General features: G+C 44.9%; 2 protein-coding genes across 2 annotated transcripts in view; both read right to left on the reverse strand.

The window, feature by feature from the left end:
• LOC149453363 (uncharacterized) overlaps positions 1 to 25,884 on the reverse strand; it is a 60,450-nt gene that overhangs the window by 19,765 nt on the left and 14,801 nt on the right. Inside the window, exons 11-17 of the mRNA XM_089688632.1 lie at positions 5,777 to 5,867; positions 5,239 to 5,338; positions 4,797 to 4,967; positions 4,587 to 4,710; positions 4,379 to 4,470; positions 3,976 to 4,293; positions 3,757 to 3,868 (exon numbers count right to left, since the gene is read on the reverse strand). Coding sequence (XP_089544758.1) covers positions 3,757 to 3,868; positions 3,976 to 4,293; positions 4,379 to 4,470; positions 4,587 to 4,710; positions 4,797 to 4,967; positions 5,239 to 5,338; positions 5,777 to 5,867 — 1,008 coding nt within the window. The remainder of the gene's footprint in view (positions 1 to 3,756; positions 3,869 to 3,975; positions 4,294 to 4,378; positions 4,471 to 4,586; positions 4,711 to 4,796; positions 4,968 to 5,238; positions 5,339 to 5,776; positions 5,868 to 25,884) is intronic.
• Positions 15,748 to 25,371, reverse strand: LOC149453364 (uncharacterized). The gene is made up of 7 exons (XM_089688394.1): positions 25,106 to 25,371; positions 22,158 to 22,277; positions 21,684 to 21,815; positions 21,474 to 21,597; positions 21,059 to 21,357; positions 20,817 to 20,958; positions 15,748 to 19,497 (listed from the first exon to the last, which is right to left on the reverse strand). Exons 2-7 carry the CDS (start codon positions 22,260 to 22,262, stop codon positions 18,431 to 18,433), a joined length of 1,869 nt encoding a protein of 622 aa, XP_089544520.1. The 5' UTR covers positions 22,263 to 22,277; positions 25,106 to 25,371; the 3' UTR covers positions 15,748 to 18,430.

Consider the following 25,884-nt stretch of genomic DNA (forward strand, 5'->3'; position numbering starts at 1 on the left):
TTCCTGCCCAGGCCAATTTCCAGCTTTCAGCGCTGTCGCACTTTGAATGACAATTGCGCGGTCATGCAACATTGTACCCATATGAAATTTTTATCATTTTTTTATGACAGATAGAGCTTTATTTTGGTGGTATTTAATCACCTCTGTGTTTATTATTTTTTCTTAAACCAAAAACCACTGAAAATTTTGAAAAAAAAAAATTTTTTACTTAGGTTTTTGTTATAAAATTCTGTAAATAAGTGATTTTTCTCCTTCACTGATGTGCACTAATGAGGCTGCACTGATGGGCTCTGATAGGCTGCACTGATGGACACTGATAGGTGGCACTGATGAGGAGGCACTGATGGGCATTGACAGTCATCACTGATGGGCACTGAAAGGCAGCACTGATACATGGCATTGATAGGCAGCACTGACTGGCACTGATAGGCAGCACTGACTGGCACTGATAGGCGGCACTGATTGGTGACACTGAAAGGCAGCTCAGATGGGCACTGATGTGTGGCATCGATGTGCACTATGTGGCACTGGCACGAGACACTGACATAAGGCACTGATGGACACTGACAAGTGGCACTGCTGGGGCTACACTGATCATCAGGGCACACTGATCATCAGTGTACATGTGCCCTCCGCGGAAAGCCGATTACCGGCTCTCTTCTCCTCACGCTGACAGCTCGAGAGGAGAGAACTGCCGATAACCGGCATTTCCCTGTTTACATGTGATCAGCTGTGATTGGACACAGCTGATCACATGATCGAGCCGACATCTTTGGCTCTTTCCATGTTCGGTGATCCGCTGTGTCCGAGGGACACAGCGCACCGCCGATCGCCGCGCGCTCCCTGAGCCGCGCATGCACAGTGAGAATGGGAGGACGTCATATGACATCCTCCCAGAACGAGAGAACCACCTTGCGCCCGTCATATTACTATATGGCGGGCGGGAGGTGGTTAAAAAACAAAAAGAAAAACAAAAAAAAAACCACCAACACATTTCTTCATAAATTTAGGCCAAAATGTGTTCTGCTACATGTCTGATAAAAACAAAATCTCAATAAGTGCATATTAAGGTGCTGTAAAGGCTCAAGGTTTTTTACCTTCATGCATTCTATGAACACGCACCGCTGTACAGTGAGTAGTTTATTTCCCCCTCTCCAGGGTTTTGACATTCACCCCAGGTTCACACCCAAGCGTTTTCTGCAGCGTTTTGCAGTACAGTCCATTTAACATGAGTTCCTATGGGATGCGTTCACATCTCCGCATTTTTACCCGGAGTGTTTTTTTTTTTTTCAAAAGGGTCAAGAACTTTTTTGAACACAGGTTGCGTTTTAGGTTCTATAGACTTTAATGGAAACGCTGCAGAAAATCATGGATTGCATTTTTTTGCCACGATTTTAGTTTTAAATCTCCCTAGCAACAAGAAAAATTTTTTTTTTAAAAAAAAACGGATCAAAAGTGCAAAAAAATGGAAAATGCAGAAACGGCTCAAATGCAACCTGCATAGGTGTGAATGTAGTCATTGTTGTTTAGTATTTTTTTTTTTTTTTTGGTGAATCTAGAATGTACTGGAAGGGGGTCATCCTGACAGGTAAGGAAGGAATCAAGGACTCACGGGGGGGGGGGGGGGGGGCTGACATATTTAGCAAGGATTTGAGGTAAACAGATTCCACCCATTAGAGTCAACCAGTGTTAAACGCCTGTGAAACCATATCTGGTTGAAGCTTGAAGGTGGTAAGCCCCTCAAAAGGTTTTGGACTTCAAGAGTTTGCAAGGCTAGCCTCTTTAAGGAAGTTTGCCTGAGAATTCTATAGTGGTGACATCAGGAAAAGGCACTAGGATGGACATAAGGTCCAGGGATTTGAGAAATAACAGAATCTCCAAAAGACACCGAGAGGCAGGGGACTTTACTAGGGAAGGGAACCTTAGGAACTGGACATTGCTAATTTTGTAGGTCTGGGGGTTCTTCAAGAGAGGTACAGAGTACCACAAGGTGTTCAACTATATCGGAGGACATAGAACTCACCTGAAAGAAAAAAAAAAAATTAAGTGCAAGTCCATGTGGGGTACTAATGCCAAAGTCAGGTTTCTATTAGGAACAAAGGGTCCTGTGAGTTGGTGCCCCCAGAGAGCTAGGAAGATATTATGCAGTGACACCAGAAAAATGGTGCGAAGCAACTGAAGATTTTGCCAGATACAAGAGTGTGGCCTGTGAGATACAGGGAGTGATCCGAGCCCCCAAATGCCAGGGAGGAAAACTACCCAATGATCCAGATCTACTGGCAGGATCTTTCATATGGTGTCCAGTATCGCCTCATTTGTTGGGAACATGACGTTATATTGAGGAATGGAGATGGACCTTCCATATGGTGTCCAGTATCTCCTCCTCATTTGTTGGGAACATGACGTTATATTGAGGAATGGAGATGGACCTTTCATATGGTGTCCAGTATCTCCTCCTCATTTGTTGGGAACATGACGTTATATTGAGGAATGGAGATGGACCTTTCATATGGTGTCCAGTATCTCCTTCTCATTTGTTGGGAACATGACGTTATATTGAGGAATGGAGATGGACCTTTCATATGGTGTCCAGTATCTCATTTGTTGGGAACACGACGTTATATTGAGGAATGGAGATGGACCTTTCATATGGTGTCCAGTATCTCCTTCTCATTTGTTGGGAACATGACGTTATATTGAGGAATGGAGATGGACCTTTCATATGGTGTCCAGTATCTCCTCATTTGTTGGGAACATGACGTTATATTGAGGAATGGAGATGGACCTTTCATATGGTGTCCAGTATCTCCTTCTCATTTGTTGGGAACATGACGTTATATTGAGGAATGGAGATGGACCTTTCATATGGTGTCCAGTATCTCCTCATTTGTTGGGAACATGACATTTATATTGAGGAATGGAGATGGACCTTTCATATGGTGTCCAGTATCTCCTCCTCATTTGCTGGGAACATGACGTTATATTGAGGAATGGAGATGGACCTTTCATATGGTGTGCAGTATCTCCTCCTCATTTGTTGGGAACATGATGTTATATTGAGGAATGGAGATGGACCTTTCATATGGTGTCCAGTATCTCCTCATTTGTTGGAAACATGACGTTATATTGAGGAATGGAAATGGACCTTTCATATGGTGTCCAGTATCTCCTCCTCATTTGTTGGGAACATCTGTTAGTGTGGAAAATGCAAGGATTACCTTATTTTGGTGAGAAATGGAAACATGTATACTATATGTTATAAAATACCTCCACCTCATTTGTTGGGAACATTGGGCCCTGGGTTAGGTACATCGATGATGTTTGTACTGTCAACAACTGAAATCTTGTAATAATTTCCTCACTGAAGAATGTAAAGTTCCCCATCTTGAACAAGGACAGCACAGATTGTGTGTAATTACAGGATAAAAAAAAAAGTATAATCTCTAAATATAAAAAGGGTTCTTTGCTGTAAAAGCTGTAAAATTATGGAATATTCTTTCACAACAAATGATTGTAGCTGGCTCAGTATATGACTTAAGTGGATATGTTTCTAAATGTAAAATAAACTGTTACTACTATTTTTTTGGAAAATTATACTAATATGTTGATCCAGGGAGTTATCGATTTTTCTTTTTTCTTTGGGGGGGGGGGGGGCTCTGGAAATGATGGATATGCCTTTTAAAATACAAACGTTATACATACTTTGAATAAAATTAAAAATATAAATTGTTTCTGCCTTTAGTGTTTATAACTTACCTGTGTCCATGTGTATAGAAAATTCCTCCTCCATAGACTGCTGATCTCCACTCACCAACATCTCTTCTTCTTCCTCTTTAATCTCAACTTTGAGGTCTTTCAGTTCTTCATCCTAAACCCCAAAGATAAAAGGAATAAAAAGAGAGAAAGAGAGAGGATCATTGCTTTGGTCCATAAGTATGGGACCTTACACGTCAAGATAATTTTGGACCCGCCTACCTGATCATAATGAGGGATGGTGAGATCTTCCTGTGTGGAATCCCGAGAATACAGAGGACGGGGACATCTCTCAGGTGGATTCCCATTACTGGATTCATCTACCTGATGATGGTGAGTGATGGTGTGACCTTCCTGTGTGGAATCCCAGGAATACAGAGGACATCTCTCTGGTGAGTCTATACCAATAAATGGCTCCATCATGACAACCTTGAAGGGGTCTTTCTGTCCCTCTGAAAACTCCTCCATCTCACCAACCTCATCATCCTCCTCTATTATCTCTTCTTTAACAGCAGATTTCCAATCACTCTGGTCTATAACCTGAATATTCAATAAAAATTACATTAGCTGTGACAACACGAGCATGTCAGAGATGGATCAGATATTCATTCTTTTTCTACAAAACCTTATGTGGGACGGTGTGACCTTCCTGTGTGGAATCCCGGGCATCCAGAAGACGGGGACATCTCTCTGGTGGGTTACCATGACTGGATCCATCTGTAGGAAACACACACACTGACTGAATCCATTGTTTCTATGTGTTTATCAGATGATGGGGGATCTAGGTGGACCCTCCGTACTGCTCTCTCCTTTACAATAAAGTCTCCTCTTACCCGGTGATGTGAGGGGCGGCTGATTGTCCATCATGACATCCTTGTAGAGGTCCTTGTGTCCTTCTAAATACTTCCACTCCTCCATGGAGAAATAGACAGTGACATCCTGACACCTTATAGGAACCTGACACACACAATGATACAGTCACCATCCAGACACATCCCTTGTCTGTTACTGGAGAATGTCCCAGAATTCCCAGCACCACTCACCTCTCCTGTCAGCAGATCAATGATCTTTTGGGTGACTTCTAGAATCTTCTTGGCACTGGGTCCCTCTGTTGTCAGGCAGTGAGGTGGAGGCCCTGTGATGGGTGATGTCCTGTGAAGACGGCTGCTGGGTGGTAATGGATCTCCAGATATTTTCTTCACTACTTTATAATCCTGAGTATAGAGAGAAAGTAACAATTATCACCACAGACTTCCCAGAATCCTCCTCACCTCTCCGGTCAGGTCTGTGTTTTATTAATAGAGATAAGAATGAGGTCATGTGACTTCCCAGAATCCTCCTCGCCTCTCTGGCCAGGTCTGTGTTTTAATAGAAATGAGAGTGATGTCATGTGACCTCCCAGAATCCTCCTCACCTCTCTGGTCAGCTCTGTTTTATTAATAGAGATGAGAGTGATGTCATGTGACCTCCCAGAATCCTCCTCACCTCTCCGGTCAGCAGGTAGATGATCTCCAGGGTGAGGTCCAATATCCTCTCAGTCATGCGACTTTGGTCCATGTCCATCCTCGTTGAGATGGTCGTGTGACTTTACTGGACTCTCCTCTCTGTAGGCGGATAATAAACTGAGAATTATCTGGACTGTACCGGGAGAAATGATGTCCGCATAGAGTTCCTCCATAGTTCTGACACCTCAGACTCCTTCTTAGAATATATTACAGGACTCGTTAATCTCACTGAAACCTTCAATGTTAGATTTGCTCAGGTTGGAGAAGAGTTAGAACCTGTGATGAGGAATTCTGTGTTGGGATTGGGGAGATTTTCCCTCACTTCCTGTCCGGGTGATAAGTGTCAAAGAGTAAAGGACATGAAGGGACATCAGCTCAATGGGGACACAGACAAACAATATTCTGGTAGAGGTTCTAACCCTTCTCCATCTGACAGTAACAACAACCCAAGAACTTAAAGGACACGATGCCCCCAGCAATAATTGGATTCAAGGGAACAATAGAATATTTCCACTCACCATAAGTTGGTTTTCACCTCTTCAGCTGCCAGTTCCAGCAATGCCTCCTCTCTACTTCCTCCACACTCACCTCTCACCCAGAACTTCCTCTCTGCAGCTTACAGCACATCCTATTTATACTTGACATCACTTCCTGTCTTTAACTTACATCACTTCCTGATTTTATTTTACATCACTTCCTGTCTCTGCATGCCACCATCTTGTGGAGAATATATAAATAGCAGCCTATGTTGATTTTCAACACGGTCACGGTTACAGTCATGGCCAAAAATCTTGTCCTCCCCTGCATTCCTGTCAGATAACACACCACTTCACCCAGAAAATTGTTGCAATGACAAATGTTTCAGCATTCTTGTGTTTATTGCTTCTGTTTGTATTGATATGACACAAAAAAGTGGAGAAACAAAAATCCAAATCTGACCCATTCCATGCCAAACCCCCAAAATGAACCAGACAAAATGATTGGCACTCTCCATGTAATATTTGGTGGCATACCACTTGGAAAAAATAAGTGAAATCAATGGCTTCCTGTGACCATCAATGAGTTTCTTCCACCTCTCTACTGGAATTTTGGAGTGCTCTTCTTTCACCAACTAATCCAGGTCTCTCAGATTGGAAGGGTTCCTTTTCCCAACTGCTCCGGGTCTCTCAGATTGGAAGGGTTCCCTTTCCCAACTGCTCCAGGTCTCTCAGATTGGAAGGGTTCCTTTTTCCCAACTGCTCCAGGTCTCTCAGATTGGAAGGGTTCCTTTTCCCAACTGCTCCAGGTCTCTCAAATTGGAAGGGTTCCTTTTCCCAACTGCTCCAGGTCTCTCAGATTGGAAGGGTTCCTTTCCCCAACTGCTGTTCTGAGATCTCTCCACAGGAGCTCTATGGGATTGAGATCTGGACTCGTTGCCGGCCAGTTCATCCCTCTCCAGCGCTTTGTCTGAAACCATTTTTTGGGGGACTTTTTGACGTGTGCTTTGGGTCATTGTCCTGCTGGAAGACCCATGAACTCTGGCACTGGAGACTCAACTTTTCCGACCCCAGAATTCTTTGGTAGTCTTCAGATTTCATAATGCCATGTACACGGTCAAGACATCCAGTGCCTGAAGCAGCAAAGCAACCCCAAAACATCAGTGACCCCCTACTATGTGTGACTGTAGGGACTGTATTCTTTTCTTTGAAGGCCTCATTGCTTTTTCTGAAAACAGTAGAATGATGGGCTGCAAGTGTTTTTCCCGGAGCTCTATTCTTGCCGTCCACCAGAGGACTCAAACGGGGAAAGGCCTTTCACCTGCCACGTTTGCGGGAAAGGCTTTGTTGTCCGGTCGCACCTCGTCGTCCATGAGCGTATCCACCTGGGAGAGAAGCCCTACCCTTGCTGGAATTTTGTTTCGCCTGTCCACAGCACATTCTCCCAAAAAGGATTTTGGCTTCCTCAAGTAAGTTCTGGCCAAGTCCAGTCGGGTTTTTTATTTTTCTGTGTCAGCAGTGGGGGCCTCCTGGGTCTCCTACCATAGCGTCCCTTTTCATTCAGATATTGACATATAGTGCGAGCGGACATAGTTGTACCCTGTGCCTGAAGGTCAGCTTGAATTTGTCTGGAAGTTGATCGAGGTTCTTTATCCACCATTCCAACAATCCTTCGTTGCAATGTTTGATCGCATTTTCTCTTCCATCCACGTCCAGGGAGATTAGCTACAGTGCCATGGGCTGTAAACTTCTTGACAATGTTGGGCACAGTGGACACAGGAACATTAAGATCTCTGGAGATGGACTTGTAACCTTGAGATTGTCCATGCTTTTCCACCATTTTTGTTCTCAAATCCCTTGACAATTCTTTGCTGCTCTTTCTCTCCTCCATGTGTCTCTGGCTGGTCCAGTGCTATTCATAATCACCACGAGGAGACTGGACGATTCATAGAACAAGCAGCAGGAAGGTCAATGCGCACTTCTGGGTCCACGTAAAACCTGATTGCAGATCCGGAGCTGCACAATGATGCTGAGATAAGTGGAGTGGGATCTCTGTTGCAGCAATACATATCTTGGGGGGGAGTGTGACGGTCGCGGTGTCAGACTCCCAGCCCTTCTCACCAACTTGTGACCCAAGGACTAGCCAATCTAAAACCGCGCTGTCACGTGCGTAACAATGCCACGCTCAGCTGCACCCCGCACAAAGATTTTCCAGCTCACTGGACCACAACCTATGTTCCGCAGCCTGAGAGTGATTGTTACCGGGTCAGGTTAATGACGCAATTAACCCTTCACACTGCCAACACCTACTTTTTGTACAGAGAAGGAGGAAACTCGCCAGTCTTAGCAGTAACACTATGATGTTTGAATAAGCGTCTGTATACCACTGTCACCGCAGGCAGATGTATGCAGAAGTTTAAAACACACAGTAGCGCTCTTCAGAGACAAGGATTCTTAGTTTGCATTAAAGAGCTTTAGAAACAGTTCAACACTTTTCAGAAAATAGGATTTATTACTAAAAAGGTCAAAATGGTGCAATAAAAATAGTTACAGAAAAAGATGTAGCCAATATATATATATATATATATATATATATATATATATATAAATACAGAGAGCAATAACACAACAGAGAGATAACAGAAAGATGTTTAGAGAGGTAGAGTACTTGCCAGAGTCCTTGGTTTAGGCAGATCAAGGTCCTGAACAAAAGGGTACCGTTCTCCCAAGTTGGTTCCTGATGTTTATAAGGGAGAATTCTTCATCTTCCCTCTCTCAGGCCTGACAGCCTATTTTGTAGTTCCCCAGCAGGGGGTGTCTCTGAAGCCAAGGGCCAATTGTTTCATTTGGGGAGGGGATTTTAGGCAGAGACCCAAGCTAGAACCAAAATCCTTCCCAAGTTATACCAGGGTCAATAACCTTCCCTAAGTATATGTAGCATCCTATCCACTGGCAGGATAATATGCAGAACGATATTCTGAACGCCCAGACATCACATACATCACATATGACATATCTGGCTGTGACGGTTAAGGAGATATCGCTTTCTATAAATAAAACATGCAGCGCTAGTACAAATCTAAAAATGAAGCATGCGATCTTAAAATGCGATAATCAAAAAAAAACAACAACAACAACAAACCAATCATTGCATGATTATATACATAAAAGGAGCGATAAGATGTAATTGGCGTCCAAAGATGTGATCAATGATGATGAATATATACAACCAAAATTAGTGTTCTGAAGTGCACTGTGAAAGCTTTCAAGGCAAAATAGTGAGAATATTGGTGACTTCTGTGACTATGTTCATCATAAGGAGATGAGTGTAGATTGCACTAACCGGAAAGCGCAATTTAATGCGCATTTGAGTAATAATTAACCAACTCCTGGTCATCCACATATGGAAACTGGAGAACGTGCAAGAGCACGAAACACGTTAGGGAGGTGCCCTAAATCCTGTGACGTCACACCGCATGGCCCTCGTGGATGGCCGGCGCCATTTTGATTTCTCCCTGCCAGCTTTTCAACTGCAACATGTGAGTTTATGCTTGTACGATATACCCCCGTGGTTTCTAATAAAGTACTACACTATCAGATTCTTCTGTGTTCTGGCTCGTTACTCCCGAGCCCCCCCCCCCCCCCTTTTCAAGGCATAACTGGATGACCTGGTGGCTACTGCATGAATGGTGAGACAGGCTCCCCCTGCTGGAGAGAAGATTGCTTTTCCCTGGTACCTGGAGACCCTGAGTGTGCGATACTTGCCTAGCTAACGCAGGCCAGACGATCCCCGCTGAGATCCAGTTTCCATATGTGGATGACCAGGAGTTGGTTATTAATTACTCAAATGCGCATTAAATTGCGCTTTCCGGTTAGTGCAATCTACACTCATCTCCTTATGATGAACATAGTCACAGAAGTCACCAATTTTCTCACTATTTTGCCTTGAAAGCTTTCACAGTGCACTCCAGAACACTAATTTTGGTTGTATATATTCATCATCATTGATCACATCTTTGGATGCCAATTACATATTATCATCCCTTTTATGTATATAATCAAGCAATGATTGGTTTGTTGTTTTTTTTTTTTTTTCTTTTTTTGATTATCGCATTTTAAGATTGCATGCTTCATTTTTAGATTTGTACTAGCGCTGCATGTTTTATTTATATATCTACTATGGAGGCTTCTGGTGTTTGCCTTTCATGCTAGTCGCTCTCTGGTTTCTATCCAGCGCTCGTACTTTTTCTGTTTTTTATTAGATATCGCTTTCTGCTCTCGGGTAGACGTAATCTAGGGGTATAAGGTATCAGGTGACTTGTATTAAAATGACCTCTCTGAGTATATGTCTTGTTTTATGGTATGTATTACCTACGAGAAATTACAAAATTGTATGAAAAAGTGTTTTCACATGGGATATATATTTTACTGCTATTTTGGAATGTGTTTGAAGTCCAGTGACTGACAGGTTAATAGTTTTACAATCAGCTTCAGACAAGAGTTTGCCAGACACACTGGAATCAGCTAATTGGGTTTACAACCATGAAGGATATCCAGCTGTGTCCTGTGCACTCCTGAACTCAGCACACACAGACCATGTGTCACTCAACAGAGAGGGAGCTGATGTGGAGTGAAAATGACACAAAATGGGGGATCTTTAACAAGATGGATGTTCGCGTCCATATTTGTACGTACAATTGCTACAGGGAGCAATGAGAAGTTTGGCATCTTCGTCCTGGGCACTGGATGACCTTGTGCTGGTACATGGCGCAACCTGTGGTAAGAAACCTGGCATGCTGGGCAACCATGAGCTGACAGGTGGTCCATCGACGCCTCAGCCTGCCGTACTGTATATGTCAGTTCTGATGGCTGGAACACCAGCTTGGAGGGGACGTGGCTTGGCCAGGAGCACAAGAGCAAGCAGAGCTTTCCAGCATGGAAGCCACTCAATCTGCTGTGGCATTGAAGACTTCTACCAATGCTCTTCCTAATGCTGCCCTTCTTATGAGCAGCCTTGGGAATCCCAAGCTCTGTGGAAATCAAGCTTAGCCTGGGGTGGGTGCAACAGAAATAGGGCATTGTAAAATTGTAGGAGAGGGCGCGCGACCATGGGAGGTGGCTTGATTGATTCAAAAATTAATATATACTCACAAACAACTTCAGTAACAAAAGCATATCAAAGTCCAAAGTGACCTGGTCACCAAGTCAGCTCCCAAACGTGAGAGAACCCTCCAAATGACTTGACGGGTTTCGAGGGGCGATCCCCTCTTCCTCAGAGTCAATCTTGGTTGTTGCCAAGATAATTTTAACCACTTCAAGTCTGGACACTTTCCCCCCCCTTCCAGTCTGGACACTTTCCCCCCCCTTCCAGTCCCGACACTTTCACCCCCTTCCAGTCCCGACACTTTCACCCCCTTCCAGTCCCGACACTTTCACCCCCTTCCAGTCCCGACACTTTCACCCCCTTCCAGTCCCGACACTTTCACCCCCTTCCAGTCCCGACACTTTCACCCCCTTCCAGTCCCGACACTTTCACCCCCTTCCAGTCCCGACACTTTCACCCCCTTCCAGTCCCGACACTTTCACCCCCTTCCAGTCCCGACACTTTCACCCCCTTCCAGTCCCGACACTTTCACCCCCTTCCAGTCCCGACACTTTCACCCCCTTCCAGTCCCGACACTTTCCCCCTCTTCCAGTCCCGACACTTTCCCCCTCTTCCAGTCCCGACACTTTCCCCCTCTTCCAGTCCCGACACTTTCCCCCTCTTCCAGTCCCGACACTTTCCCCCTCTTCCAGTCCCGACACTTTCCCCCTCTTCCAGTCCCGACACTTTCCCCCTCTTCCAGTCCCGACACTTTCCCCCTCTTCCAGTCCCGACACTTTCCCCCTCTTCCAGTCCCGACACTTTCCCCCTCTTCCAGTCCCGACACTTTCACCCCCTTCCAGTCCGGACACTTTCACCCCCTTCCAGTCCGGACACTTTCACCCCCTTCCAGTCCGGACACTTTCACCCCCTTCCAGTCCGGACACTTTCACCCCCTTCCAGTCCGGACACTTTCACCCCCTTGCAGTCCAGGCCAATTTTCAGTTTTCAGCGCTATCACACTTTGAATGACAATTGCACGGTCATGCAACACTTTACCCATTTGAATTTTTTAGCATTTTTTTGAGACAGATAAAGCTTTGTTTTGGTGGTATTTATTCACCACTGGGATTTTTAATTTTTTTTTGCTATATAAATGAAAAAGTCCAAAACTTTTGAAAAAAAGTGTTTTTCTTATAACATTTTGCAAATAAATAATATTTCATAATAAATCTTGGCCAAAATTTATTCAGTTATCTTTTTAGTAAAAAAAAATATTTAGTTTATAACCAAAAATTATAATTTAAAAAATGTTTTTACATTTTTATTTTATTTTTTTATATTATTATTTATGTTTTTTTTTAACATACTGTCACCCTAGCAGTACAGTGTCACCATGGTGACACTGTACTACTTGTGGGGGGTGATGAAGATTTTTTTTTACACTGATTGCTTTTACACCCATAAAGGCTGTAAAAGCAATCATTTCTCCTTCTCTCTGGCTGCATTCTTGCAGCCATTGAGAAATACTGTGTGAGCTGTGATTGGTCATATCTTGTCACACGGTACAAGGATGTTGTGAATAGCCCTGTAACATGTGACCTCTGTGATCATTCACAGATTTCACAGGTAGTAAGCAATGAAGTCAGAAGTAACATCATGCTTACTACTCTGCATGTGATCACTGATTGGCCAATCAGTGATCACATGATTGGGACCTCGCACAGAGGTCCTGTATGGCGATCGGTGTTTCACTGTGTTGGAGGACACAGCAGGCACCGCATCGCGGTGCTGCAAGCTCCCAGGGAGCACGCACGGCTTGAAAATACGGGTGACGTTTAGGAATGGCAACCCACCCCTGGAGTGCCACCGTCCTGCCGTTTACAAACAGCGGCCGGACGGGAAGTGGTTAATATAGCAAATATTTGTAGTCACATGATGTTACAAAAACTCCTCCCATCAGTGGGTGAGAATGATGACGTAAACTTGTACATCTGGCAACACCCGTGATATAGACCAAATCACACTCTATGATTGGCCTGTGCATGCCTTGTTGAAGGTGCTTCCATGATGGAGTAGATGAAAGGCGGTTTTTGAGAGGAGTTTTTGTAACATCATGTGACTACAATTATTTGTGGCATTATGACTGTCATTGCAACCTCCAAGACTGGCTCTGAGGAAGAGGGGATCACCCTTCCAAACCCGTCAGTCATTTGGGACATTTGGGAGCTGATTTGGTGACCAGGTTGCTTTGGACCTTGATATGCTTTTGTTACTGAAGTTCTTTGTGAGCAGGGCTTTTTTTTCCCTCAAAGACTAGGTGCAGGAACTTCCCCCTTCGGTGTCACCCCTTGTCTCTGCCCCCTACCTATCTGCGAGCACCTTCCTTTGGTTCTACCGTCTACCCACCTACCCCTTTTAGTGAATACAGAACATATAATTTTTTGGTGTTAAGTAATTTGTATGGAATTTGAATCCCCTGCAACCAGCATAAAAATCACCCCCAGCAACAATAGACCCCTGCCAGCAACAATAGATCTCCCAGCAGCCGGCAACAATAGATGCCTCCCTCATCAAGAGATACCCCAGCAACAATAGATCTCCCAGCAGCCAGCAACAATAGACCCCTCCCTCAACACTAGATCCCTCCTAGTAACAACGGGCTCTTCGGCAACAATGGACCCCTCTCTCATTAAGAGATCCCCCAAGCAACAATAGATCTTCCAGCAGCCAGAAACAATAGAACCTTCGCTCAACACTAGATTCCTCCTAGTAACAATTGACTCTTCAGCAACAATAGACGCCTCCCTCATCAAGAGATCCCCCCAGCAACAATAGATCTCCAGAAGCCAGCAACAATAGACCCCTCCCTCAACAGTAGATCCCTCCTAGTAACAATTGTCTCTTCAGCAACAATAGACGCCTCCCTCATCAAGAGATCACCCAGCAAAAATAGATCTCCAGAAGCCAGCAACAATAGAGCTCTCGCTCAACACTAGATTCCTCCTAGTAACAATTGGCTCTTCAACAACAATAGACGCCTACCTCATTAAGAGATCCCCCCCAGCAACAACAGATCTCCCAGCAGCCAGCAACAATAGATCCCTCCCTCAACAGTAGACCCATCCTCGTAACAATTGGCTGTTCAGCAACAACAGACGCCTCCCTCATCAAGAGATCCCCCAGCAACAATAGATCTCCCAGCAGCCAGCAACAATAGACCCCTCCCTCAACACTAGATCCCTCCTAGTAATAATTGGCTCTTCAGCAACAATAGACGCCTCCCTCATCAAGAGATTCCCCCCAGCAACAATAGATCTCCAGAAGCCAGCAACAATACAGCTCTCGCTCAACACTTGATTCCTCCTAGTAACAATTGGATCTTTAGCAACAATAGACCCCTCCCTCATCAAGATATCCCCCAGCAACAATAGATCTCCCAGCAGCCAGCAACAATAGACCCCTAGCTCAACAGTAGATCCCTCCTAGTAACAATTGGCTCTTCAGCAACAACAGATGTCTCCCTCATCAAGAGATCCCCCCAGCAAAAATAGATCTCCAGAAGCCAGCAACAATAGAGCTCTCGCTCAACACTAGATTCCTCCTAGTAACAATAGACTCTTCAGCAACAATAGACACCTCCCTCATCAAGAGATCACCCAGCAACAACAGATCTGCCAGTAGCCAGCAACAATAGCCCCCCCCCCAACAGTAGATCCCCCCTAGTAACAATGGGCTCTTCAGCAACAATAGACTCCTCATCAAGAGATCCCCCCAGCAACAATAGATCAGCCAGCAACAATAGATCCCTCCCTCAACAGAAGATCCCTCCTAGTAACAATTGGCTCTTCAGCAACAATAGATGCCTCCCTCATCAAGAGATCCCCCAGCAACAATAGATCTCCAGAAGCCAGCAACAATAGACCCCTCGCTCAACACTAGATTCCTCCTAGCAATAATTGGATCTTCAGCAACAATAGACCCCTCCCTCATCAAGAGATCCCCCAGCAACAATAGATCTCCCAGCAGCCAGCAACAATAGACCCCTCGCTCAATACTAGATTCCTCCTAGTAACAATGGGCTCTTCAGCAACAATAGACCCCTCCCTCATCAAGAGATCCCCCCAGCAACAATAGATCTCCCAGCAGCCAGCAACAATAGACCCCTCGCTCGACACTAGATTGCTCCTAGTAACAATTGCCTATTCAGCAACAATAGACACCTCCCTCATCAGGAGATTACCCCTTTTCCCTCCACAGCAACAATAGATCCCCCAGCAGCCAGCATTCAACAGACCCTCCAGCACACTCCAGCACCCCTTGCCATTATAAACATTCATCGCTAGAGGTGCCAGAACTGCGTTTCCGGCCTGTTTGTGAGTATATATCTATTTTTGAATCCATAAAGCTACCTCCAGGTAATGCACAAGGTTGGTGCGCCCTCTCTTCCCTTGTTATAGCATTTGTCCTGGGTTTCCTGCTCCACAGTCCCAGCTGATACCTGTCCACACTGCCCGCCGATGCACATCCATACTTTGCCACTCCATAGTCCCCACCGTCACGACTCCACTCTCCCTGCATCACCCATCAACTAAGAGGTATGGTCATTTGTTAAAGAAATGAGATCCGTAACGTCAAAGTCCCCAACTTCACCACTCCACCCGCACCATAGTTCCTGCTCCACAGTCCCAGCTGATACCTGTCCACACTCCCAGCCAATGCAGATCCATACATTGCCACTCCATAGTCCCCACCGTCACGACTCCACTCTTCCTGCATCACCCATCAACTAAGAATTATATTCATTTGTTAAAGAAATTAGATTTGTTAAGTCAAAGTCCCCAAATTCACAGCTCCACCCGCACCGTAGTTCCTGCTCCACAGTCCCAGCATTTGGTCATTTGATACAGAAAGGAGATTGGTACAGAAGTGTCGCAATTTCTCGTTTATTTTACAAAGTCAGAATGTCATATTAACACGAAAAAGAAAAAAACTAGCTTTGAACTTGATAGTAATTTTGAAGTAAAAAAAATATATATATATTAAGAATTGTCCATTGGCTAGATCCATAAAAGAACAGGGATGTGCTGCAGCCAATAGCAACCTCTAAAAAGGTCCATTGATGAAAGAAAGCGATTGCATTGGTTGTTCCTGTGTTGCTGTGAATTGTTTCCATTGCTTATTTGTTGCCCACGGTGCTGAAAGGGTTTTCCTTGTCATGATTGCCCATCTATTGCCCTATGTATGGTCACGATTTCCGGTATGTCACCCACCTTTGTGAGGTCAGAGCCGCTGTGTTCTTTGCGTATGCCCCCCTCTTCAAAGAATGAGGTTTGAGGGGTTACAGTTGTTCTCTAGCAGGCTGAGATCATTTGCAGGGCTGCTGTTAGAAACCATGGGGGCCCCATACAGCCAACCCGACAGCCCCCTCCCCTCCCAAAAAAAAAACAGGTTACTATGCTTCAGTTATGAATGAACACAGTTAGTGATCGACACCGATCACTCGTTGTGTTCATTTATGAAGGGGCGGGGTTGGTGAATTTGACATATTTAGAAACCACGGGGCCCCATAAAGCCAACCTGACAGCCCCCCTCCCTCCCCCCAAAAAAGCACAGTTTACTATGCTTCAGTTATGAATGAATACAAGGGAGGGCCTGGTGAATTTGACATATTTAGAAACCACGGGGCCCCACACAGCCAACCTGACAGCCCCCTCCCCTGCCAAAAAAAACACATTTTACAATGCTTCAGTTATGAATGAACAAAGTGAGTGATCAGTACCGATCACTCGTTGTGTTCATTCATGAAGGGAAGGGGCTGGTGAATTTAACATATTTAGCAACCACAGGGCCCTGTACAGCCAACCTGACAGCCCCCTACCAAAAAAACACAGTTTACCATGCTTCAGTTATGAATGAACACAGTGAGTGATCGGTATTGATCACTTGTTGTGTTCAGTCATGAAGGGGAGGGCTGGTGAATATGACATATTTAGAAACCACAGGGCCCCATACAGCCAACCTGACAGCCCCCTCCCCTCCCAAAAAAAACACATTTTACAATGCTTCAGTTATGAATTAACAAAGTGAGTGATCAGTATCTATCACTCGTTGTGTTCATTCATGAAGGAAAGGGGCTGGCAACTGACATATTTAGAAACCACAGGGCCCTGTACAGCCAACCTGACAGCCCTCTACCAAAAAAACACAGTTTACCATGCTTCAGTTACGAATGAACACAGTGAGTGATCAGTACCAATCACTCACTGTGTTCATTCTTGAAGGGAAGGGGCTGGCAACTGTGACAAATTTAGAAACCACATACAGCCAACCTGACAGCCCCCTCCCCTCCCAAAAAAAAACACAGTTTACTATGCTTCAGTTATGAATGAACACTGTTAATGACTGGCACTGATCACTCATTGTGCTCATTCAGGAAAGGAAGGGGCTGGTAAATGTGACATATTTACCGGACCTTTCCCCCACTATCCTATAGGATCCTATTGTGTGCTGCCGGTGGGAAGGAAAAGAGGGAAGCTGCAGCACTGCGGGGGTGGGAACACACAGGGGGAAACGTCTGGTCCACAGGGAGGGTGCGGGGGGGTAATTACTGGAACTGATCCCCTGCATAAATCTCTGCAGCAGATGACAGCCAGCGGGAGGGGGAGGGGAAGATGACGGCTTTCAGCTGCTGCAGAGGGAGCCATACAGGGGATCGGTTCCAGTAATCCTCCCCCGCCCCGCCGATCACCCTTATGGTGAGGAAAGGAGACCCCAAATGTGGTCCAGAAGACAGACAAGCTATATGTTTTAATAAAGCTTCGTTTTAGGTTGAAACATTTCCCGCACTTTGTACATCAAATAGGAGGATCACTCCTGTGGCTTTTCTGATGTCTAAGAAGCTCTGCAGTCCTAATGAATCATTTCCCACACTTTGTCTGTCAAATAGGAGGCTCACCCCTGTGACTTTTCGGATTTCTAAGAAGCTCTGCTTTCTTATTGAAAAATTTCCCGCACTTTGTTGGTCAAATAGAAGGCTCCCCCCTGTGGCTTTTCTGATGTCTAAGAAGCTCCACTTTCCCAATGAATCATTTCCTGCACTTTGTACATCAAATAGGAGGCTCACGCCTGTGGCTTTTCCAATGTCTAAGAAGCTTTGCTTTCCTAATGAAACATTTCCCGCACTTTACACATCAAATAGGAAGCTCATTCCTGTGGCTTTTGTGATGTCTAAGAAACTCTGCTTTCCTAATGAAACATTTCCCGCACTTTACACATCAAATAGGAGGCTCACCCCTTTGGCTTTTTTCTGATGTCTAAGAAGCTCTGGTTTCTTTTTGAAACATTTCCCACACTTTGCACATCAAATAGAAGGCTCACCCGGTGACTATTCTGATGTCTAGGAAGCGTTGCTATCCTAATAACACATTTCCCGCACTTTGTACATCAAGTAGGAGGCTCACCCCTTTGGCTTTTTTCTGATGTCAAAGAAGCTCTGCTTTCCTACTAAAACATTTCCCACACTTTGTACGTCAAATAGGCTCAACCCTGTGGCTTTTCTGCCATCTAAGAAGCTCTGCTTTCTTACTGAAACATTTCCCACACTTTGTACGTCAAATAGGAGGCTCACTGCTGTGGCTTTTCTGATGTCTAAGAAGTTCTGCTTTCCTAATGAAACATTTCCCGCACTCCAAACATGGGTAAGGGCACTCGCCGGTGTGAATTCTCTCATGTCTAACTAGACTTCCTTTCTGTGTAAAACTCTTACTGCACTCCAAACATGAAAAAGGACGCTCGCCTGTGTGAATCCTCTGGTGCCTGAGAAGGTCTTTTTTCATAGTGAAACATTTCCCGCAATCTAGACACGCGAAAGGGCGCTCGCCCGTGTGAATTCTCTGATGTTTAACAAGGTCTCCTTTCATAGTGAAGGATTTCCCGCACTCCGGGCACATGAAAGGACGCTCGCCCGTGTGAATTCTCTGGTGCTCACGAAGCGTCCCTTTCTTGTTGAAACTTTTCCCGCACTCCGAACACGTAAAAGGGAAACAGCCCGTGTGAGTTCTCTGGTGTTTAAGAAGGTCTCCTTTTTGAAGGTAAGATTTCCCACACTCTGAACACGAGAAAGGGCGCTCGCCCGTGTGACTTCTTTGGTGATTGATAAGCTCCCTATTGTAAATGAAAGATTTCCCACACTCCAAACAGGAGAAAGGACGCTCTTTCATGTGAATCCTGCAATGTTTATGAAGATTTTCTTTGGAACTGAAACATTTCCCGCACGCTAAACATGGGAAAGGACGCTCACGCTTATGACTTCTCTCCTGTTTTACAAGTCGTTTGTATACGGCGTGAGATTTATTGCACTGAAAGGATGACAACGAAATCTCTCCTATGTGGACGTTGTGGATTAAATAAGATCCCTTGGGATGAGACGGATCTGTTGATGGATCTCTTCTGTGAGATCCCAGATGGATATCTGGAATGATATGTGATCTATCAGAAGGTCCCTCAGGAATAGACGTTTCCATTGGACGCTCCAAGGAGTAAGAACAGTGGTGAGTGTTCCGAGCGATGGGATTCTTTCCTGGAGAACATCGTGCAGCACCATTGTCTTCTGCATTACGAAACCGAGATAAAATGAGATGTTCCTCAGAGCTTTTCCTGTTCGGAACATATTGTCCATCTGTACAGGAAGTAAAAACATGACAAGGACTTCTTGATTATAATATTGTTCCAACGCTACATGGTGTCAGAGCTCCTCATTTGTTGGGAACATGACGTTATATTGAGGAATGGAGATGGACCTTCACATATGGTGTCCAGTATCTCCTCCTCATTTGTTGGGAACATGACGTTATATTGAGGAATGGAGATGGACCTTTCATATGGTGTCCAGTATCTCCTCATTTGTTGGGAACATGACGTTATATTGAGGAATGGAGATGGACCTTTCATATGGTGTCCAGTATCTCCTCCTCATTTGTTGGGAACATAATGTTATATTGAGGAATGGAGATGGACCTTTCATATGGTGTCCAGTATCTCCTCCTCATTTGTTGGGAACGCGACGGTATATTGAGGAATGGAGATGGACCTTCCATATGGTGTCCAGTATCTCCTCCTCAATTGTTGGGAACGTGACGTTATATTGAGGAATGGAGATGGACCTTCCATATGGTGTCCAGTATCTCCTCCTCATTTGTTGGGAACGTGACGTTATATTGAGGAATGGAGATGGACCTTTCATATGGTGTCCAGTATCTCCTCATTTGTTGGGAACATGACGTTATATTGAGGAATGGAGATGGACCTTTCATATAGTGTACAGTATCTCCTCCTCATTTGTTGGGAACATGACGTTATATTGAGGAATGGAGATGGACCTTTCATATGGTGTCCAGTATCTCCTCCTCATTTGTTGGGAACATGACGTTATATTGAGGAATGGAGATGGACCTTTCATATGGTGTCCAGTATCTCCTCCTCATTTGTTGGGAACATGACGGTATATTGAGGAATGGAGATGGACCTTTCATATGGTGTCCAGTATCTCCTCCACATTTGTTGGGAACATGACGTTATATGGAGGAATGGAGATGGACCTTTCATATGGTGTCCAGTATCTTCTCCTCATTTGTTGAACTCAATGTATGTCTTTTTAAGCACTTGAACTGCAGAAGGCTTTACCCCCTTCATGACCAGGCCATTTTTTGCTATTTAGCACTGCGCTGCCTTAAATGGTAATTGCGCATTCATACAACACTGTACCCAATTGAAATTTATATCATTTGTTTCTCACAAATAAAGCTTTCTTTTGGTGATATTTGATCACCACTGGGTTTCTTATTATATAAATGATAAAAGACTGACATTTTTTAAAACAAAAAAACCCGAAATTTGTTACTTTCTGCATTAAAAAAAAAAAAATTCTTCATAAATTTGGGCCAAAATGTATTTGGTAAACTTTGTGAATGGTTTCTGCATTTATTGTTTATGACTTACTTGTGTCCATATGTAGAGAAGATTCCTCTGGTTTACTTTCCATAATCATCTCCCCCTCCTCCATAGACTGCTGATCTCCACTCACCAACGTTTCTTCTTCTTCCTCTTTAATCTCAATTTTGATGTCTTTCAGTGATAGAGCCTAAACCCCGAAGTTATTATAACGAATGTAAAATAAGGAAGAATGTTATGCTATTGCTTGAAATTAGGTTTTTAGGTGTACATGTTAACTCGCTATCTACCTGCTGATGGTGAGGGATGGTGTGACCTTCCTGTGTGGAATCCCGGGAATACAGACGGGGACATCTCTCTGGTGGGTTCCCATTAGTGGATCCATCTACCTGATGATGGTGAGGGATGGTGTGATCTTCCTGTGTGGAATCTTGGGAATACAGAGGACGGGGACATCTCTCTGGTGGGTTCCCATGACTGGATCCATCTACCTGATGATGGTGGGGGATGGTGTGACCTTCCTGTGTGGTATCCCGGGAATACAGAGGACGGGGACATCTCTCTGGTGGGTTCCCATGACTGGATCCATCTGTAGGAAACACACACACTGACTGAATCCATTGTTTCTATGTGTTTACCAGATGATGGGGGATCTAGGTGGACCCTCCGTACTGCTCTCTCCTTTACAATAAAGTCTCCTCTTACCCGGTGATGTGAGGGGCGGCTGATTGTCCATCATGATGTCCTTGTAGAGGTCCTTGTGTCCTTCTAAATACTCCCACTCCTCCATGGAGAAATAGACAGTGACACCCTGACACCTTATAGGAACCTGACACACACAATGATACAATCACCATCCAGACACATCCCTTGTCTGTTACTGGAGAATGTCCCAGAATTCCCGGCACCGCTCACCTCTCCTGTCAGCAGCTCCATCATCTTCTGGGTGACTTCTAGAATCTTCTGCTTGTTTCGCTCAGGTGTCAGGGAGGAAGGTGGAGGCATCTTGATGGTCAAATGGTCACCAGATTTCATAAAGGGAAAACTCTGTATTGAAAAAGCAACACTGATGTCACACGACCCTCCCAGAATCCTCCTCACCTCTCCGGTCAGATCTGTGTTTTGTTAATAGAGAAAAGAGTGACATCATGTGACCTCTCAGAAACCTCCTCACCTCTCCGGTCAGGTCTGTGTTTTATTAATAGAGATGAGTGATGTCATGTTACCTCCCAGAATCCTCCTCATCTCTCCGGTCAGGTCTGTGTTTTATTAATAGAGATGAGTGATGTCATCTGACCTCCCAGAATCCTCCTCACCTCTCCGGTCAGGTCCGTGTTTTATTAATAGAGATAAGAGTGACGTCATGTGACCTCCCAGAATCCTCCTCACCTCTCCGGTCAGCAGGTAGATGATCTCCAGGGTAAGTTCTAATATCTTCTCATTCACAAGATGTTGGTCACCATCCATCCTCATTGATGTGGTCATGTGATCCATACAGGATTCTTCTCCCTGTTGACCAATAATAAGCAGAATTATCTGCATTGTCTCAGGATGATTACAGTTTCTCCAGCTATCTGGTCATCTCACCAAAAGCTAGCATCAGGGACTGCATGGCTTGGCCAAGGAAGCATGTCATGGACCTTCTTTCAAGATGCATCATCTTAAACGGATGGCCAAGATTTGGTACACATTGGATCCTACTTTGTTGCTATAACCCCTTGGCGCTGACACACCTCCCGGCTCTTTACGAGCTTCTAGATTCCAGGAGGCGGGCATGTGACCAATTGGCTATCACAGAGGTCACTTAATCGGACAGATCGGAAACCCTTGCCACATTGGGCGTCCAACTGCAAACATGGGAACCTAACTACTTGTCCGGAAACAGCCTACTGCTGCCCAGACACTTGGCTTCCACACAGAGTATGTCGGGGTCCATAGTCACACAGACATAATCTCACCATGGCAGTGATTGCTTCCCAGTCTGTCCTGCACCGAAAGCTGGGTCCAGGATGGAACTAGTTTTCGGTGCAGGACAGACTGGGGAGCACAGAAAGCTGGGTCCAGGATGGAACTAGTTTTCGGTGCAGGACAGACTGGGGAGCACAGAAAGATGGTTCCAGGGTGGAACCAGTTTTCCGTGCAGGACAGACTGGGGAGCACAGAAAGATGGTTCCAGAATGGAACCAGTTTTCGGTGCAGGACAGACTGGGGAGCACAGATAGATGGCTCCAGGATGGAACCAGTTTCCAGTGCAGGACAAACTGAGGAGCACAGAAAGATGGCTCCAGGATGGAACCAGTTTTCGGTGCAGGACAGACTGGAGAGCATAGAAAGCTGGTTCAAGGACGGAGCATTCTCCCTAAGCAGCCTGGGAGTTTTATGGAGCCCAACCTACTACAGCTGAGATTGTCAACCCCTGAGTGAGCCAAAAGGGCTCACATGAGACAAAAACAGTCGGTGTAGAGCATGAATCTGGGACAAATATACCTCCCGTCTTGGACACAACCCTTACTTCTTGACATCCTATCACATACCCCCCCCCCCCCAGCCACCTCTTGTTTCAAACCTGGGGTTGGAACAGAGGTAGCCAGGCATGCGTGGACTTCGGACAGGGCATCTGCATTCCCCATTCTAACACTGCGGCGGTGTTTCGCTGTAACACTACATTCTTGAAGGACCAGGAACCACCTATTCAGCCTCCTGTTGGTCTCTTTGTTTTGTGCCATCCACTTTACAGGAGCATGATCTGTTACCAGTTCAGATTGTCTAACCAATAGATAGTACTGGGGACAATCTAAAGCCCATTTTATTGCTAAACATTCTCATTGATGGCATCATTTTCTTCTTGGGGCTTCAACTTCTGGCTGAGGTAAATGATGGGGTGTTCTCCCCCCTTGAAAACCTGAGACAACACAGCTCCCAACATCTGATGCATCAGTCTGGACCACAAAGTCCCTCAAAGACACTCGCCATCTACATAAGGCCTGTTTTAAGGCCACAAAAGCTGCCTCTGCTTTAGGGGTCTTTGACCATGACAGACTCCTTCCCTTTTGTCAAATTGGTTGTGGGAGCAGTCTTCAAGGCAAAACGAGGAATAAAGCGCCGGTACTAATCAAAAACGCTTGCACCTGCTTCGTGTTGGTGGGGCATGGTCAACCTAGAATAGCCTCCAGTTTGTTGACCTGGGGCTTTTTCAGACCTCTCCCCACGGTATATCCTAGATATTTGGCCTCCTCTACAGTAGCCCAATGGTACATTTTTTTGGATTGGCTGTAAATCTGGCTTTCTAGATCTAATACAGCCTGGACTTTTGGTAAATGTGAGTCCCAATCCTCACTGTGGATGACCAGCAGCATAGGCTCAGTCGGGCTTGAGGGTCTTATACATCACCCGTTGAAATGTTGCTGGAGCATTCTGCAACCCAAAAGGCATCCTCCGATACTGGAGTTCCTTGGCTGATTCTGAAAGAGGAATCTGCCAATACCCTTTGGTCAGGTCCAACGTCGCCCTTAACTGGGCTTTCCATAGGCGATCGATCAATTTGTCTATGCGTGGCATGGGATAGGTGTCAAACTTAGTGATTTTATTCACTTGGGGAAAGTCTTTACAAAACCACCAACTTCCATCTGGTTTGGGCACCACCACAGTAGGCACTGGACCAGTCACTTTTTGTGTCCTCCATAACCCCCGATTCAAGCATGTTTTTTTACTTCTTGGCAAATTGCCTCTCGCCTGGCTTCTGGAATAGGGTAGGGTTTCAACTTGACCCTTTCTCCTGATGGGGTCAAAATGTCCTGCTCATTCCCAGAAGACAACCACCCAGGAAATGCTGAGAATTTGTCTTTATTACGAAGCTTCCCGTTCCTGAGGTTTCGATAGAGTCTCCGCTATCCCGATCTCTGGGATAACCAAGTTAGGTGGAGCAGGAAGCGGTGTAGTCCAAGCGACCAAGGATTCCCTATCCTTCTAGGGTTTTAGCTCAGGTTTTCTTCTTCCTGGTTGGCTAATTTTATTATTTACGTCACCCATTTTTTTCCAACACTTCATACGGGCCCTGCCATTTGGCCAGGAGTTTACTTTCAACCATGGGGACCAACACCAACATCATAGGATGTTGGTGTTGGTCGCTTGGACCAACTGACTTAAGAAGAGCCTCATCCCTTGAGCATTCACACTCATGAACATCTGGGTTGTCTCCTTCTTCTCCTCCTCCTGGTGATAGCACCAGGAGGAGAAGAAGGAGGAGACAACTGAGATGTTCATGAGTGTGAATGCTCAAGGGATGAGGATCTTCTTCAGTCAGTTGGTCCTGAAGTAGGGCAGACCGTAATGCTTACCAAAGCGGAGAAGCTGACATAGACAAAGTCGAGGACGTGAGGAGTTTGCAGCGATCTTCTCTGCTGGTTTCTCACTTAGGAGTCGTCTAAGTCCGGGACAGTAGGCAAGTCAGCACTGATGTCTTTGTTTCCGGCACGCTCACCTGTCTTCTGCCATGTAATCAAGTACCCTATTACTTCCTCAACCGTCGGTTCCATCAAGGTCTCCTCTCTACTTCCTCTCGACTCGCCTTTTACCCAGAACTTCCTGTTTATAGGTGACATCACTTCCTGTCTTTACCTAACATAGCTTCCCATGTGTGCGGCCCACTGACAGGAAGTGAGATCACCACCTTGTGGAGAATATAAAAAGCTAGTCTTCAATACTTCGACTTCAGTCTTGTTCCATATATCGCGCCAGAATTCAAACCCAAACAATGGAAACTATTTGACTTTAAATTCATAACTATGCAACACTAAATAATTAAAACCCTAAGTAGAAGTTTGAAAGACCCCAGTGCTTCTTTAAATACGTTGTTCTGAAACTGCAGGTAGTGCCCACATGGAAGAAAATATATTTGAAATATATTTTAAAAATATTCTTCCCAAATATCTTGACATATATTTCAAAAGCTACAATTTTGGCCGTATTCAATATATTTCAAAATATATTTCAACAAATAAAATAAATATTTCATAATGTAATTCAATAAATAAATGATTGGAAAAAAAATATATATATATATATATATACACACAAATACACACACACACACACACACATATATATATATATATAT

The sequence above is a fragment of the Staurois parvus genome, unplaced genomic scaffold, assembly GCF_062004578.1.
Source record: "Staurois parvus isolate SC_StPar_1 unplaced genomic scaffold, SC_StPar_1.0 ptg000449l, whole genome shotgun sequence".
In the NCBI taxonomy this organism is placed as follows: Eukaryota; Metazoa; Chordata; class Amphibia; order Anura; family Ranidae; genus Staurois; species Staurois parvus.